Raw genomic sequence first — 17288 nt, 5'->3', positions numbered from 1 at the left:
TTGATGTGATCGCGAGGACTGTACCTCAGCCCAGTAAGTCAGACAACGTAACTGGTGTGTCGAGTTTTTTTGTCAAGCATGCGCTTAGGTTTGTTACTGCGGACAAAGAAGGTTTCTTTGTTGTTGTTCCTGAAGAATTGTACGCACAAAAAGCTAAAACCGCTATTGACAAAAATTTTTTCCAAAACTTACCACTTTAAAGAAGGTGAAGGAAACTGCAATTGATTTGCTTGAGAAATTTGGTCTGGAGCACCTCGCGTCGGGAGTTAAACATTCGAAGGGTCTGCACCTCGACATATTTTTTAGTGCTAAGACTCATAAGCCGGAAGTTCCTTTTCAAGCCATTATTTCTGAAAAAGGAACGTGGCAGTACACTGTCTCAACTTTTTTGCATAATGTACTGTCTTCAGTTCATCTTAATGACCCCTTCCTGATAAGACATTCGGAAGAAATTGTAGCCTTCCTAACAGAAAATAATCCAGGTAAATGCTCGGCGATCAGTGTTGATGTAAAAGATCTTATTTATTCGCTTCCGCAATCGGAACTACTGTGTAGTGTTAAAGAAGCAGTGACGCTCAACAATGATGAGTTCTGGTTTACTCAGGACTGTGGGATGCCTGTGGAATCTTTTTTTAGAACTTTTCTTGTTTTACATAGGGAATACCGTTGTAAAATGGGGTAGTTCTATGTATGTACAAAAATCGGGAGTTTGCATTGGTTCAAAAGTTGCGCCAGTTTTGAGCGATATTTATCTAAGCCGCGTCAATATAAAACTACAAAAACAATCTTGAGGAATTGGCGGTGCATGCGTTTAGATACATAGATGACTACCTGGTGTTTTGTTCTCGCGATAACTACACCAAGAAAGCTACGGATATTTTAAAAGTTTTTAGGGAATGTGGTGGGGGCCTAGGTTTCACGCTTGAGCTTATCCAGGGCAACAAATTACAGTTTTTAGATCTGTGCTTAACGTTCCAGGATGAGCATGGCTGTTGGCATTATTCGCCTAGGGCTAAGAAGCCACTGCTTGAATTCTCTTCTTGTCATTCTAAACTTGTTAAACAGGGGATAGCTGATTCAACTCATAGGTCTGCCATTACTAAGTCATGTCCGCACAATATGCAACAAAGTTTTTCACAACAGATAGAAAGGCTTGGAAAGGCTAGCTATGCCGTGCATATTTTATCACTAACCTGCGAAAAACGTTTAAAATGGGTAAAAAGCCCCAATAAGAAACAAGAAAAACAGAAAAAAGAAACAAAGTTTGCTGTGGTACCCTACATACATACATTATCCCATGGTGTAAGGAACATGGCCAATAGGCATGACGTCAATACAGTTTTCTCGGCCCCTCACAAGTTGTCTAACATGTGCCCTATGATAAATAGGACACTTGAACAGGATGGCAAAAAAAGAAAAGATGACTGCAGCGTTAAACATGTGTCCCCTTTAGTGCCTTGCAACACCGGTATAGTTTATCGGATTCCACTGGAGTGCGGGAAAGCTTACATTGGACAGAGCGGCAGGTGCATTAACATTAGACTAAAAGAATACAAACATTCACTAAACAACCCTAATGCATCACATTTAGCGTCACATTGTTTCAATTGTGGTTGTAAACCTTTCTTTGAAGACACAAAAATTCTTTCCAGACACAAATGCCAAACCACACGGGAAATTATCGAGGCATTCCACATCAAAAGATTAGGAGACACTTGCGTTAGTCATGCATCGTTGTCTCTGTAGATTGTGAATTTCAGTACCTTCGCAATACCTGTACTATTCTGAACTAATCTTTTTTTTTTTTGTTTCCTTCTTTGACTTCCATACCTCCTGATATGTTTCACTGATGTTTTTTACCTTGTCATGTTCTTATGCTGCGGTTTTTGCAATCACCTATATATATGTTCTTCGTTTTAATAAAAATTTAGTTGAGAGTTATCGCTCGTCCTGTCTGCTCCTTTCTGTGTCCGTGTTCACTTCGCGCTACAAGCCAAGATCACGCAACCAGAGAAGAAAGCGAAAATCACTCCCAAGTCATGGTTGAAAGAAAATGTCACGAGCTGGGTACTATGTACTTTCACGAGAACTGAGGAAGTGGAGACAGCCCAGACCTACTTTTGCAAGCACTTGTGAAAGGTTCAGGCTTCTCCAGGAGGAGTTCTTGCAGATGACGCATATGATGGAAGAGAAATGGACCCTGGCCCTGAATAACACAACGCAATTGACAGAGCACATCCAAACCAGTGTGAATGAAAGACTTGCGCTAAGTAAAGAGCTGGCTGAGGAAAAAAACTGCTGGGTAGCTCTTTACATGCAAGTTGAAGAGCTTCAAAAAGCCCCTCTGGACGCAGACTCAAGGGCAGTGGACAATCACCCATCCCAAGACAGCGCCATGGTGGAGCAACGTTTGGGCCTGGTGTCTGGTCATGCAACAACAGATGGCAATATTGAAGGGCCATCTCTATGGTTAGGAGCAATTTTAGCTCGGACAAGAGACATATGAAAGACCATGGGAAGCAAGGTCTGAAGATCCAAAGAGGACAAGAAAGGAAGGTTGTGCTAGGCAAGAGAGAAAAGGAAGAAAAAGGAACAGTAAAGGCAGATGCAGAAAACAGCGGGACTAGTAAATCTTCACTATGCCACTCCATTGGCTCCAGCATACCAATAGAACACGGCACTTGACAAAAAGAAAGAGCGTCATGTATTCAGCTATGGAGACAAGAGTGCTGCCAGATTGAAACATGTGGTCCTCCGCACAGTAAAACGAAACATGCTGGTTCACTACCAGGTGAACGAGACTGCCACTGTCCATGAGATTATTGCAAAAGTGGATTCTGCAGCAGATATTTCGAACATACCTGAAGCCATGAAGTCCAGCATATTGGTACAGAAAACGAGAGGCAGTGGACATTTCTTTGTAGTAGCGGGATACCAGAAATAATCCCAGGCAATGAAACCAACCATGAGGAAAATGAAACCTGGTATGAATGTCTTAGTCAGATGTGCAATGAGTTGGGGCCACGAGTAGAGTGTGCTGCCAGGGGGAAAGGGAATCGAGGGTGACCCACAAGTACACTCATACAGTGCACAGGATGCTGGCTGTCTCCTAGATCACAAGTTTGCTCTTTTTTAGGGCAATGTCCAACTAGCATAGCCCAGAAATTGACGCAGTGGGCAAGAAACCCCACTGCCCCGATTCTAGCAGCCCTAGGGAAAGTGATGCTCAAATGTGAATGAAGAAGCAGCTGCCCAGGCGCAAAATGTACTCCGAAGACTCCAACCAGTAAGAAGGTGTGCACACTGCAGACGCCGTCATCACATGAGGGCTGAACCCACGAATGTTGGCTTCCCAGACATGCACGGAGCAAGGAAGCCAAGCAAATGGGAACAGCTGTACAGGACGCTAGACTCAAACCATAGAGCTGTATGCAGTAGCAGAGACGCATCTTCATGGACAGGAGAAGCCACCGGTTATCCCAATGTGGCAGTGAGCACGCAACAACCGCACAAGGCAAGCACACACAGGCGGGGGCATTGGCTTCCTATGGAGGAATGGAGCAGAGTGGGAGAAGCTACAGTGCCAGTGCAGTGAACACATGTGGATCCACGGAGCGATTTTGGGGATTCCTACAATCGTGTGTTCACCTTACGATGACGAATGAACAACATGATGGGAACGTCGAAGTTATGCAATGCATCAAGGAGGACATCCAGTGATGGACGTCCTCCTTGATGGGCAAATGACAGAAGTGATGATCATGGGACACTTTAATTAAAGGCCACACCCAAGAAATATATGGCTATCTGGACTTCGAACTAATGCAGCAGTATGCACGGAGGCTAAACTTGGAAGTGTTAAACCTTCGGTCAGATTGCGAACGAGAGTTTACACGGTCTGCTAAAAATAGCCGTATCTGGGGCCGTATTCTGTAGCGGTTCGCTTTGGAACCGGTTCACTTCGGCTGTTACGTCTGGATTACGTCACTCGGAGAAAGAGTGGAACGGGGCGACATGAGGGGTACCAATCAACGAGCGGCTGTCTGCCAGAAGATCAAGTCATCATTTTTGTTTGTACTTGGGGGACGGTATAGCAATTGAAGGATGTTGCTGGTTTGATAAAAAAACATTGGTTTGTACAAAACACTTGCAAATATAATTTTCAGTAATAAATGTGAGCTTGCGGTGCAGACGGCTACTGGGAGTTGTAATTTTATTTGTGTTGTTTTCTTATTTAGTCGCTAGGTGGTGTGCCATACGTTATGCAAACAACTTGCCTCGCTTTGTTTATGTTTTGGACTTGTTCGCGTGCCGAAACCGAAACGATGTCGTCGCACAAAAACAGGCGGCTGGGTCCTAATGTTTCAGCGAGGCAGCACGAAATACTCGTTTCATTTGTCGAGGTGCACCCCTACCTAGCAAAGGCGTCGTGTGTGTTGTGCCAGCAGCTGACGACGGCTTTCTGTTGCGCCGTGGATGGAAATCTAACCCATCCTTTTTCTTTGCCCGCAACCGTAATGGCCTTGGCGACGGCTATAATGATCCGGCTGATCGAAGGCTGCGACAGTGCAATCGCTTCTTCATTCCCGACGCACTGGAAAGCTCCCGGTGGCAAAAAACCGACGCGCGCACATCACTTTCATCGTAGTGTCGACACCACGAAATCTTTGAGGCCCGAGATGTTCTTCCAGCTCATCGCAAAGACATCGCACTATGTCTTTGGAGAGCCTAAAATGCCTTTGAAACTCTTCTTCGGCCATGCCGAACGCGTCGCGTCGTTGCCTCTCGTCGCGTCGTTGTCTTTCGGCGCTCGCCAGCAACACAACCAAAGGAGCCGCCATTGCCGTCTCTGTCTCGTCTCTTCTAGGTGCCGGCTCGTCAGCTGGCGCGAGACTAGCCGGCAGCCACGGTTGCCCTAGCAACCCTCGACATCATGCTCGCCACCGCGCGCGACCCTCGAGCGAACCACTTCTCCGCGGTTCCTCTCGTAGCAGGGAACCGGTTCCTTTCCAGATGATTGGCAACTTGTGTGACGTCAACAAAATTTGTCATCCCGCCCGCCCACCAGGAATGACGACAACGAAGCGCCGACCAATGGCAACAGCCAAAAGGAACCGGTTCCAAAGCGAACCGCTACAGAATACGGCCCCTGTATAGACTATGTACTTGTGCCGCCTTGATTGGCGCATCGAATGAAAAATGTCAACATTGACGTGGAGTGGAGGGGGAATTCAGCATTGGCAGTGACCACAATAAGATCAGGCTAACCATGTCATTCTCCGCATGGTACTAAAGACAGTGAGAAAGCGGAGAGCCTGTGCAGAGATTTCTCCCAGAAGCAAACTATGAGAGTCCTGCCCATTTCAGAACAGCTTCCAGACCTCGAAATCTCCTACGTGTAATGAGTATATGCAGGAACTGAGACGCATAATGGGGGAAATACGAAGTTGGTATTAACTTGCATGGAGGGATGTGGCGAAAGAGATGGTAGGAAAAAGAAGTATGGAAAGCATTGGACGCGCATAAAGCGGCTAACCGACTGCACCGAAAAGCAGTGACAACCCTCTCTCCAAGTGAATCTCTCCGAACCTGGTAGGAATACTCTGCAAACAGGCTGCGCAGGCAATCGTTCAACAGAAGGTCGCTGAGCACAACAGCAGACAACTCCAGTCGTTCACAGCGGATGGGCACAATGGGGCCAGGAAGTTCTGGATATGTTTCATCACTGGACAGAAAGGTTGCTACACCACGAATTCGACACGAAGATATGGGACAGCTGGTCTCCGACATTGAGAAGCACCTAACAGACCACATGCACAAGCTGTACGATGTCAACAATGCCGAACCAGAGATAGAACTGAAGAGCAGCATATAAGGAAATATCAACTTAGCAACGATGTCAAGTGGCAAGTAACACATCCAGCCCTTGACAGGGCGGTGAGACATATTGGAGTACACACAGCCAAGGGGCTGTATGGCATACTGGCAGGTCTGCTCAGGTGCCGGGAAGACAAAGCAAGGCAGCGGCTGGTGGATATTGTCACAAAGATAACTAAGACAGGCTCGCCGGAACAGAACAGCCTTCTTTAATGATGGCCAACACCCAAAAAACCTGGCGCACAACTGGCCCTTCGTCGTGTTCTCTCTGGCGATCAGGATTTGGCGATCAGGATCAGGTCAGTGGACAGGTTACTTCGTGCCATTACTCCCCAATTGAAAGGGACCGTCCCAGTCGCTGATCAGAGGAAGGAAGTAAAGAGCAACAGAGGATGTGGGAGAAAGTTTATCAGAGGGACACTTCTTCGCGGGCGTAGTATGGTTTGATCCGTACTACGTGGACAATCTCGGCTCGTGGCCTGAAGGGTTCCCAAGATTTGCAAGCCAGCACAGTGAGTGGTGGTCACTTACTACTCGAAAAGGTCAGCCGTACAGGTAGGGTCAGAACTTGCTGAAGGCCCAAACGATGGTGAGACACTTCTTTTCAGTCGTGTAATAGTTTACCTCTGCGTTTGTCAGACTGCAGCTCGCGTAGGCTACTACTTGTTCGGCGCCGTCTTGCCACTGGACGAGTACGGCACCGAGCCCCACATTGCTGGCGTCTGTGTGGATTTCTGTGTGAGCCTTGTCATCAAAATGCGCGTGTACGGGGGCCGCTTGCAGTCGCTTCCGCAATTCTATAAAGGCTGCTTGTTGCTTGTCTGCCCGCTCAAAGGGTACATCTTGGCGTGTTAAACTCGTTAATGGTTCGACGATCCTTGAAAATCCTTCGACAAAACGATGGTAGTAAGTGCAGAGACCTAAAAAGTGTCGAACTGCCTTCTTGTCAGTTGGACGTGGAAACTCTGCGACGGCAGCTAGCTTCTCGGGGTCAGGCTGAACACTGAGGGCTGACTACGTGTCCGAGAAACTTGAGCTCCCGAAAGCCAAAATCAATATTCTCAGGCTTGATAGTCAGATTTGCTTTGCTGATTGCAGTGAGTATGTGCTTGAGTCATTCTAGATGATCATCGAACGTTCTTGAAAACACCGTAACATCGTCTAAGTAGACTAAGCACGTTTGCCATTTCAGACTACAGTCGAACCCGATTATATCGCACTCACAAAAAAACGCCTATCAGTTCGATATAGAGCATAATTCGATGTCATAAAAGCCCATACCATTTATAAAATCACTTTAATGATGGAACTAGCTTAGTTTCGCATAAATTAGTCCTGCATTTTCTTCTGCTTGGGCAATTTCACTGCCTGCAACACATACACTTCCCCACATGTCAAAAGGAGTCAGAGCAGCCGAGGCCACAACCTTCCGCATTCCCGCAGAAGCACCGCACTGGTGCGAACGCACCAATCACTTCGGAGGACATGGGCAAAGGACCGTCGTTGCTTTCCTCATTGCGCCCACTTTCATTTGCGCTCGGTACGATCTCAGCGATGTAGTCCTCGTTTTCGGGCTCTCCTGTGGTCGCGACACCATCTGCACTCACAAACTCCTCCACAGTTGATTCATCAACAGCTTCCGGAAATTCCGACAGCTCGTTCCAAACATCGGCAACACCGGCAACGGCTTCGTCGCATTAATCAGAATTTAGTCATCACCGAGCACGCGGAAACTGGCACAAGTGAAGTACCACTTGTACACGGCCATGCGTACGCATCGGGCGCCATGGGCACCGGGTCGCGAGTTTGGCCGCTTTAGCCCCAATCGTGCTGAGAGTGCTCCTTGGAATCTTGCACGCTGCGGGGACATCCGACTTCTCATCGTATTAGACCCGATTTACGATTACGAGCTTTACAATGAAAGCAGAATTCTGCTGCTTCATCGCGGCAACACTGCGGGACAAGGCCCACAAGGCGCAAACACAATGAACCAGAAAAGCAGCGACACAATTCGCACTTTCGCCATCTTGCACGACGAGGGCACAAGAGCTTCTGATTGGCTGTCTGAGCAAGCGCTGCGGGCGGGCCAGGATCATTTTTGCAAGGGGGTGTTGACAGCTTGCCCGAGGCAATGCGGTCACGGTAGGGAGAGTGGTTGGATGTAGCGCTGCCGCCGGGTTTCCCTGCTACCGCGAGGGAAAGCCAACTTCTGGGGGCACTGTTCCGCCGCTTGACGTTCAATATATCGGAAGTCGCTGCTATTTTTGTTCGATGTAAGCTGTTCGATGTATGTTCGATTGGCGGGCGGGCGGAGGTTCGGGTGTGGTTCCGCGGACGGTTTCGGCTTTTTACGCTTGGAAAACTGATGGCTATCTTGTTACTAATCACTCAAAGGGCGACTGCCTATTTCTCGCTCGTTTAAGAGGTGTGCGTAGGATGGATGCCGCCATGCATGCATTTCCTTTTCTTTTTTGGAGACTCTCGAAAAACTAATTGACTCTGGTTGGCGAAAAGATGGAGATGAGATCGATCGATAGATGAAGATTAACGGAAGTTTGTCACATGTTTTGCCTTTTTGAAAGGCACACAACCACACAGTTTGCTTGAGTGCAGTCACCTACACAGTTCAATTATGCTATGGACGTAAATATTAGTGGAAGAGCAGAAACATTTGAGAGTTGCGAAATATTCTCGTGCGTGCGCTTAGAACTATAACAATGCATCAAAATTTTAATTATAAGTTTATTTCCTTTTCTTATTGTTGTTATTCATGAATAAACAGTACATATTGTTATGATTGGGTGTTAAATCCCATCGCTCATGATCCGTTGTCAAGATTGGAGTCGGGCATGAATTAGAAGGTAGCTGGCCCATGGCGTCGTCCAACTTATCCACGCTGAGGACGTTGATGAAGGGAAGGACTGCTTCTCATCGAGAACGAGGAATATGGGTTTATTTACAGTATTTATATCAGTCGAACGTGACTGTCTGAGAAAGTACATCAGTCTAACATGACTGCTTGAGAAAGTGCATCAGTCTAACATGACTGCTTGAGAGAGAGTGTCCTGAGCAGCCGCACAACAGCGGTTTTTAAACACTCTGTCCTCCCCCGATACCCAGCTGACGGGAACTGCCATCCAAGCACCGTAGGCGAGTTGACCAGGCACCGTAGGGGAGACGAAGCACCGTAGGGGAGACGACCCGGCACCGTAGGGGCATTTATTCCCCGAACTGCAGCGTGCCCACCAGCCGCCCAGTGTCTGGCATCTTGGTCGGCGCGTGGGAAGGGGTGTCAGTAGACGTTCCCACGGCTCAGTAACAATAGCTAGTCCACCGAGCCCGTTTAGTTACAATGGCGACTTCGTCAAACTCGGCTCCAGCGACGGAGAGTCGAGGACGCACGTATTGTTCACACACAGTCGACTTAGTCACGTCGTGGCTAGAGGTGCGCGGCGACGCTCCCGGAATGTTGCCTCCACAGTCGCAACTGGTTGGCAAAACTTGCACTGCAGCTGGCCGTTCTTAACAATATATACCAACGCGAAATATTTTTTTCTCACTTTACGGTCACCCTAGAAAACTTAGGGTAAATTTTTTCGAAATAGGTCCCAAAGAAGAATTGGAATCTGCAATAAAGAAATCGACCCTCAAAGGGTTAACTAACACGACGGGGGACGCCCATGGACTTGTGGACGGCTCACGTCATCACTGATCATGTCTTGAACCTGCCGCTTTATCACCTCCTTTTGCATAGGCGGAACGCAATACGGATCTTGACGAATGGAGTGTGCTGACTCGTCCGTAGGAATGCGATGTTTCGTAACTGAGGTGTGCCATACTTTAGACTCAGTAGAGAAGCAGGCAGAGAAGTCATTGACAAGGTCGAATAGTTGCTGTTTCTGTTGTTCCGATAAGCCAGAGTTAATCTGAATGCGACTGCTCAGGTTGACCACTTCCTATGAAGTAGGCGAAGCAGTTCCGAGTGAGGCGACATCCGTGAGGACAGCAATTTCATGGAGGAAAGCGACAGCTGCACCTTGTGGCAAGTGCCGATACTCGTTGCTGAAGTGGGGTCAGCAGGACTAATGAGTGTCCGTTCTCAAGCTGGATGGGGCCCCGTGCAATGCAGATGTTCCGTTCAAGCATTAATGGAATGTTTGCCTTGGCAATACCCTCAGAGTTGTCGAATGTGTCGCATGTTACCACGGTCAGTAGGCTGCTTCTTGGTGGTACCGTTATGCTGTCATCGACAATGCACAAGCCGTTTTCGATGTGGTTCTCGTTGCCAGCATCGCTTGCTATGGCTTTTACCATAGAGAATGTCGCACTCGATTTTTCCAGGTTAATTATGGTGCCATTTGCATGTAGAAAGTCCATGCGGAGTATCAATTCCCTCGAGCAACTGGGCAGAATAATGAAGACCCTGACGTACGTAAATCCGCAAATATTTACTCGAGCAGTGCATCTGCCCACGGGAACTAGTAGATGACCTCCTGCAGTACAGATCTGCGACCCAGTCCACTGTGTAAAAACCAACATCATCTCGGACATCATGTCAGGTGAGCGAATTCCTGAGGATTGCCTATGTGGATGAGTCATCTAGAAGGGTGGGGACGCAGGACTGGTGAGAGACTGCAGACCACTTACTGTGACAAGCATGCTGTATGGAACCTTTGCACAAATATTTAAGGCACGGATGAGTGCCTGGGCTGAACAAGGCGACAAGCTGACAGAGCTGACAAGGCATTGGTTCCGCAGTAATCAACGCCTTGAGGACAATATACAGCAGAACCTCATTGATACGTTCCTGTTACGGAAGTTTTCCCGGCACCAACGTTCGCAATTGAGATCACAAAAAATCACACAATAGAGTTGAGCGCATTTTTTACCTGTTCATAAGTTCCCGGTAAAAAAAATTTTTCGGCACCAACGTTCAGTACGTCGCCAAACTCCTATCGCATGAAACATTTTCTGGCCGCTCGATCCCTTGTAAACAAAATATACGAGGTGCCCAAGATCGAGGGAAATATATAGCTGCCCAGCGTGGCAGCTTCACCGTAATACTCGCCCGCCTGTCTTGCGTGAGAACGCCTGCACGCAGTTTCTCATTTCGGTACCAGCAAATCTTCTCCGGGTTCGTTGCATGCGGCATTCACAGCTATCACCGCCAATCATATTGCGATAAGCATCTTCGCCTATTTGTTTCACAGCGCGTGGTGCCGTAAGGAGCGTAGCGCACGCTTTTAATAGGTGATAATCGAAACTCGGCGCCGTTCCCTGCTGCAGACTGGGACCGTATACGTTTTCCTGCCGCTAGATCCCATGTAAACAAGAAAATGCGTGAGGCGCACGTGATCGAGAACAGTATATAGCCGCCCATCTCACGTGAAAACGATGGGGCGGTTTCTAGTTCCGGTACCAAACACTCTCCGCCGGGGCCGTTGCAAGCCGCATTCACAGCTATCGCCGCCAAACCTAAGCATCTTCACCTATATGTTTTACAGGTCGTGGTGCGTTGCACCACTGGTAGTGCCACTGCATGCTTTTAGTAGGCGATAATCCAAACGCACCGCAGTTCCCTGCTGCAGGCGGCACGATGTAGGCATCGCATTTCGCTTCGACAGCATCCGGCGTCGCCCACCAGCTCGATTTCGTTTCGGTTTTCCGTCTCCCTCTTAAAACACCATGCAATAAGAAAAAATGAATGAATGTTTGATCTTTATTGGCGCAAGAGCCAAGTATGGCCAAAGAGTGCCATGTCCGTGGCAATAAGTTCGCAGTGTAGTTATGAGTTCTATGAAGTTGGCGTGACGTGGCTGTAAAGGGGCCTTAAAAATAGTTGCTCTAAAGTGCGTAAAATCTGTATAAGATTATGGCGATGACGTATGACGTGTACTATGAAGATGCATTTCAAAAGAATAATACGATGTGTAAAATATAGCAGGTTATCAGATTGGCTAGAGAACTACTGCCTCCTTAGAGCCCTTGAAACACAAAGGCCTGGAGGCATGTGCTATGCAAAACAATTATCGCAGCGGCATCCTCTGGAACAAGGATGCTCTACGAACAAATCAGCATACCTTGCAAGCACTACAAACAACGGTAGATAATACGCTCCGCCTGATAGGGAGGATTTCCAACAAACACGGAGGGCTTCGAGAGAAGGAGCTAATGCAGCTAATCAAGGCTTTTGTCTTAAGCAAAATCACCTTCGCACTACCGTATCTCTCCCTCTCTAGGCAGGAAGAGGATACTGTGAATTGCTTGATCCGCAAGATACACAAAGTCGCTCTTGGTGTTCCAATTGGAGCTTCCACACAAAGGGTGATGGCCACGGCCACAATAAATACCCTTCAAGAATTAACCGAAGCACATCTATCATCGCAATACCACAGACTCACCACCACTGAAGCTGGGCGTGAGATCCTGAGACAACTTCATCATGCACCACCATTCAACGAGAGCAAGCGACATCAACTTCCTCCGAACATACACGGCCAATACCACATCCAGCCCCTACCCAGAAACATGCACCCAGAATTTCACATCAAACGTCGCAAGCTTCGAGCCAAGGCGCTACAACGCAGCTATGGACAGGCTGAAGGAGTCTACTATGTGGACGCTGCAGCCTACACCAGTAAACATCGTTATGCTCTAGCGGTCGTAGACAACCAGGGCAACACTGTTTGTTCAGCCTCAATCAAGACCACCTCGGCGGGCGACGCGGAAGAGGCCGCCATTGCACTCGCATCAGGGCTACCAGATTGCGACGTCATCATTTGTGACTAAGACTGCTATCCAGAACTTCAGTAACGGCTACATTAACAATCTCACGCACTCTCTACTTATAGCTCACCCACCAGAAAACGACATCGCTCTCGTATGGACTCCAGCACATCAAGGACTCCATGGCAACGAAATGGCTCATGCCGCTGCTCGAGGATTCACGGACCGAGTGGCCGCAAATATGGGCCTAAATCTAGAACCCCATGACTCCCAACAACACACCAATAAAGACACACTCGTCACATTCCATGAAATTTGCACACATTACAGACACCAACGCCTTATGTATCCACCTCTTTCTGTGCCTAGAACGCGCCAGAGAGAAATACTGTGGCGACAACTACAAACTCGCACTTTTCTTACCCCGCGCACTTTGCACTTATTCTTTCCCGCCACATACCCGACACCCAAGTGTCGCTTTTGCCCTGTCCCGATTGCAGATCTCTCCCATATCATGTGGCAATGCCCCATCAAAACTCCCCCCCGCACGCTCAAATCATTAATTAGTAGCGAGGATCTGTGGGAGACTGCCCTGCGCAGCTCCGATCCCACCCTACAGGACCGAGTCCTGAGGTGGGCTGAGGAGGTAGTGGAGGCCTACCACGACTGGTAGACGTACTTCTAGCCACATAATGTGGTGACGGACGCCTGCTGGGACTGGAGTACTTGGACCTCCCTCTCTCCCCCCCCGGCCCCTCCCCTCTCTTAAAAGGGGGAATAAAGTTCATTCATTCATTCATTCCACGAATTTAATGGGCTTGTAACATGTAGGAGAATTGTCACTTAAGAAACTGAGGATTGCCTTACCAAGAAACATAGCCGGGTGAAGAGGGGTGTAATAACGGTATGCAAGACGAAAATGTTTCTTTCTCTCCGCTTCGGCTTCCTGACACTCAAGGAGCATGTGGAGGATGGTCAGCCTCTCATCACATCTACCACAGGTTGGAGGTTCACTTCCAGTAAGTAGAAAATGATGGGTCCCAAATGTGTGTCCTATTAGGATGTGTTCGCCGTGATTTTGTTGCGGGGGGCCAAGAACCTAACTGTGGCTTTAGCACATGCAGTTTTATTTATTTCTGCGTCCCACATGTGTTGCCAGTGGTTTTGCAGTTTCTTTCGTAGGAAAAGTTTCAGATCTGTGAGAGGCACCAAAGCAGTAGTATTAACAGTAGGGGATGCAATTGACGTGGCCATCTGGTCTGCCAGAACGTTACCTCGATTCCCCTATGGCCAGGTACCCAGCATATAATGATATGCTGGTTAGATGGCCAAGGTTTATACAGGTCGGAATAGACCTCATTAAGTACGTGTTTTTTTTCTTTGCAGAGTGACATTAAGGCCTTCACCACACTTAGGGAATCTGTATATATAACGGCTTTTTGGAGTTTTGACTTCCTTATATGCTTTACAACACACAATAATGCGTAGGCCTCTGCCGTAAAGATGCTTGTTTCTGGATGTAGTACATCGGATTCCGAGAAGGATGGACCGACGGCTGCATAGGACACTCTGGCATGCGACTTGGAAGCTTCTACTCTGTGCACGGGTGCTTGTACTGAAGTTCTAGGAAATGCATTCGGATTTCGACCTCTGGAGCATGCTTTGTAACTTTTAGAAAAGATACATCACATTCTATCACCTGCCAGTCCCAAGGAGGTAATAGCTTGGTTGGGTGCATTACGCGATGCTTGAGGAGTGGGACATGCATTTCATCGCTAAGCTCCTTCACACGCAACGAGAAAGGGTGTCCTACAGAGGAACGATTTCGGAAGAGTGTAGCACACGTCATATCTGTAACGGTATTAAAACATGGATGTTCAAGATTAGAGTGCACTTTAAGGAAATAAGTAAAGCTGATGTATGATCTTTGCAGGTGAAGCGACCACTCATTCGATTCGGCATATAAGCTTTCAATCGGGCTTGTTCTGAAAGTGCCAGTGGCTAAGCGGATAGCTAGATGGTGGACAGGATCTAGCATCTTTAGCGCACTCGGGGCGGCAGAGTTATATACTATGGCACCATAATCCAATCGTGAACGAATTAGGCTCTTGTAGAGATTCATTAAATACTTCCTGTCACTACCCCATGTAGTCTGGGATAGAAGTTTCATTAAGTTCATTGTTTTTAGACATTCTTCATTAAGATATTTCATGTGTGAAATGAAAGTCAGTCTATAAGCAAGTATAATACCAAGAAATTTGTGCTCTTTGTTGACAGGTATTTGTTGTCCACACAGTTCTAAGCAAGGATCTGAGACCAGGCCTCTCTTTCATGTAAAAAGAACACAAAAACTTTTGTTAGGATTGATTTTAAATCCATTTTTCTCTGCCCACTGCGAGGTTACAGGATTTGAAACCTATTTGAATGTCGTCCACGTAGACAGAATAAAAAATGGCAGGTGGTAATGAAGCACGAAGCATGTTCATCTTCACAATAAAGAGCGTGCAGCTGAGCACGCCTCCCTGGGGTACACCAGTTTGTATAAAAGGACGTGACAGTACATTGCAGACTTTTACCCGGAAAGTACGATTGGACAAATAGCTTTCTATTAGGTTTAACATATTACCATGATTGCCCATTTCTGACAAGTCTCAAGATTAAGTAGCACCACATTGTGTCATACACCTTCTCCATATCGAGGTATATGGATAAGAAAAACTGTTTGTGTACAAATGTATCACGGATATTTCCTTCAATACGTGTAAGATGATCAGTTGTGGAGCGCCCTTCTCTAAAGCCACACTAATAGGGATCAAGCATTTTGCTCAGTTCAAGGAAATGGATGAGTCGCCTATTAATTATTTTTTCAAATACCTTACAAAGGCAACTTGTGAGGGCTATCAGGCGGTAACTTGCCACTGACGAAGGGTTTTTGCCTTGTTTCAAAACAGTGACCACAATAGCTTCTTCGGCTGGAACGTATCCTACAGCCCAAATAGTGCTGAAAAGTGCGAGTAGTAGTAGTGTAAGTTTTTGATCATTTCATACATGATTCTGTCAGATCCCAGTGCAGAGCTCTTGCATGCGCTCAAGGCAGCTCTCAACTCGGCAAAACTAAAAGGACGGTTGTATGGTTCATTGTGCAGACATCTGGTTATGAATGGCTTACATTCTTCTATTTGTTTATATTTGAGAAAGGATTGTGAATAACGGGTTGAACAAGACACGCTCTCGAAGTGCTCCCCAAGTGAGTCTGCCTAATCTTGCAGTGTATCGCCCTGTGTGTTTACCATAGGGAGTGAGTATGTTTGTCACCCTCTTATCCTATTAACCCTGTTCCAGACTTGGGCCTCATCTGTATATAAGCTGATACTCGATAAAAACTTCTGCCAACTCTCTCTTCTGGCTTGTCGGCGCGTTCTCCTGCCTTGGGAGTTTACTTTCTTAAAGTTGATAAGATTCTCTGCAGTGGGAGAAGCGCGTAGCAACCCCCAAGCTTTGTCCTGTTTCCTATGAGCGATTCTACATTCGTCGTTCCACCACGGGACACGACGTTTGCATGCCAAGCCATTCACTTCAGATATGCATTTGGATGCGGCATCTATTATGAAGGCTGTAAAATATTCCACAGAAGCATCAATTCCTAATGAAGACATTTCAGCCCACGAGATACTAGTAAGAGTTCAAAAATTTCTCCCGATCGGCTGTATCAATTTTCCACCTAGGAGCCTGTGGTGGATATTCATTTTCTTTAGATGTTCTTAGCAGTATGGGGAAGTGGTCGCTCCCGTAAGGATTGTTGGTAGCTTCCCATTCAAGTTCAGACAGTATAGACGGGAAAGTACGCTAAGATCAATTGAAGAAAAGGTTCTGTTTGCAAGACAGTAATATGTGGGTTCCTTCTTATTCAGCAGGCATGCACCGGAAGAAAAAAGGAACTGTTCAACAAGACGACCTCGCGAATCTATACGATAGTCGCCCCACAGGTAGCTAGCTGTGCGCATTGAAATTGCCAACAACATAATGTTCTGGCAATTCACCTATAAAGGACTAAAATTCATGTTTGTTTAATTGGTAATGTGGCAGTATGTAAAGCGAGCAAATGGTGATGAGTTTGTTTAGGAGGACAACTCAAACCGCCACTGCTTCAAGGGGCGTTCGTAGCTATAAACATTGACAAGCTATGCTTTTCTGAATTACAATGGCAACGCTGCCCAACGATGCAATAGCATTATCGCGATCTTTGCGAGAAGTAACATACTGCTGAAGGAAGTTTGTGTGTTCCGATTTTAAGTGTGTTTCCTGTAAACACAGCACTTTTAGATTGTGTTCGTGGATAAGTTCTTGTACATCATCAAGGTTTCTAAAAAGACCTCTGACGTTCCATTGAATAATTTGTGTATCGATATTAAAAGTAAATTGGTGCTGTGTGTACAGAAATAGAAGTGGCGTCTTAGATTACAGAGCCCTTTGGAGACCCTGTAACGCAAGTGTTGTCCTTTCTGGAGCATTCTAGGGAACCTCGCCACTCCTTAGGCACTTGGTGTGCCGTGAGGATAGGTGTAGTGTCCATTGCCTCTTGCGAGGCTCCGGACATACGCTCTTGCAAGCGAGAAGTTACCCAAAGAGTCCCGCCTCGGAGGGCAAGACCCCTGCACCCACCAGCCCAGAGGTCGATGGGGCTG

At 47.1% G+C, this 17288-nt stretch overlaps 1 protein-coding gene across 1 annotated transcript in view; it reads right to left on the bottom strand.

The window, feature by feature from the left end:
• LOC129381120 (regulator of microtubule dynamics protein 1-like) overlaps nucleotides 1-17288 on the bottom strand; it is a 101557-nt gene that overhangs the window by 3802 nt on the left and 80467 nt on the right. The window contains exon 9 of the mRNA XM_055063700.2: nucleotides 11448-11551. Within this exon, the coding sequence (XP_054919675.1) occupies nucleotides 11448-11551 (104 nt within the window). The remainder of the gene's footprint in view (nucleotides 1-11447; nucleotides 11552-17288) is intronic.

The sequence above is a fragment of the Dermacentor andersoni genome, chromosome 1 (genome assembly GCF_023375885.2).
Source record: "Dermacentor andersoni chromosome 1, qqDerAnde1_hic_scaffold, whole genome shotgun sequence".
NCBI lineage: Eukaryota > Metazoa > Arthropoda > Arachnida > Ixodida > Ixodidae > Dermacentor > Dermacentor andersoni.
Note: the sequence above shows the minus strand (reverse complement) of the source record. Positions and strands in the feature narration are given on the sequence as shown.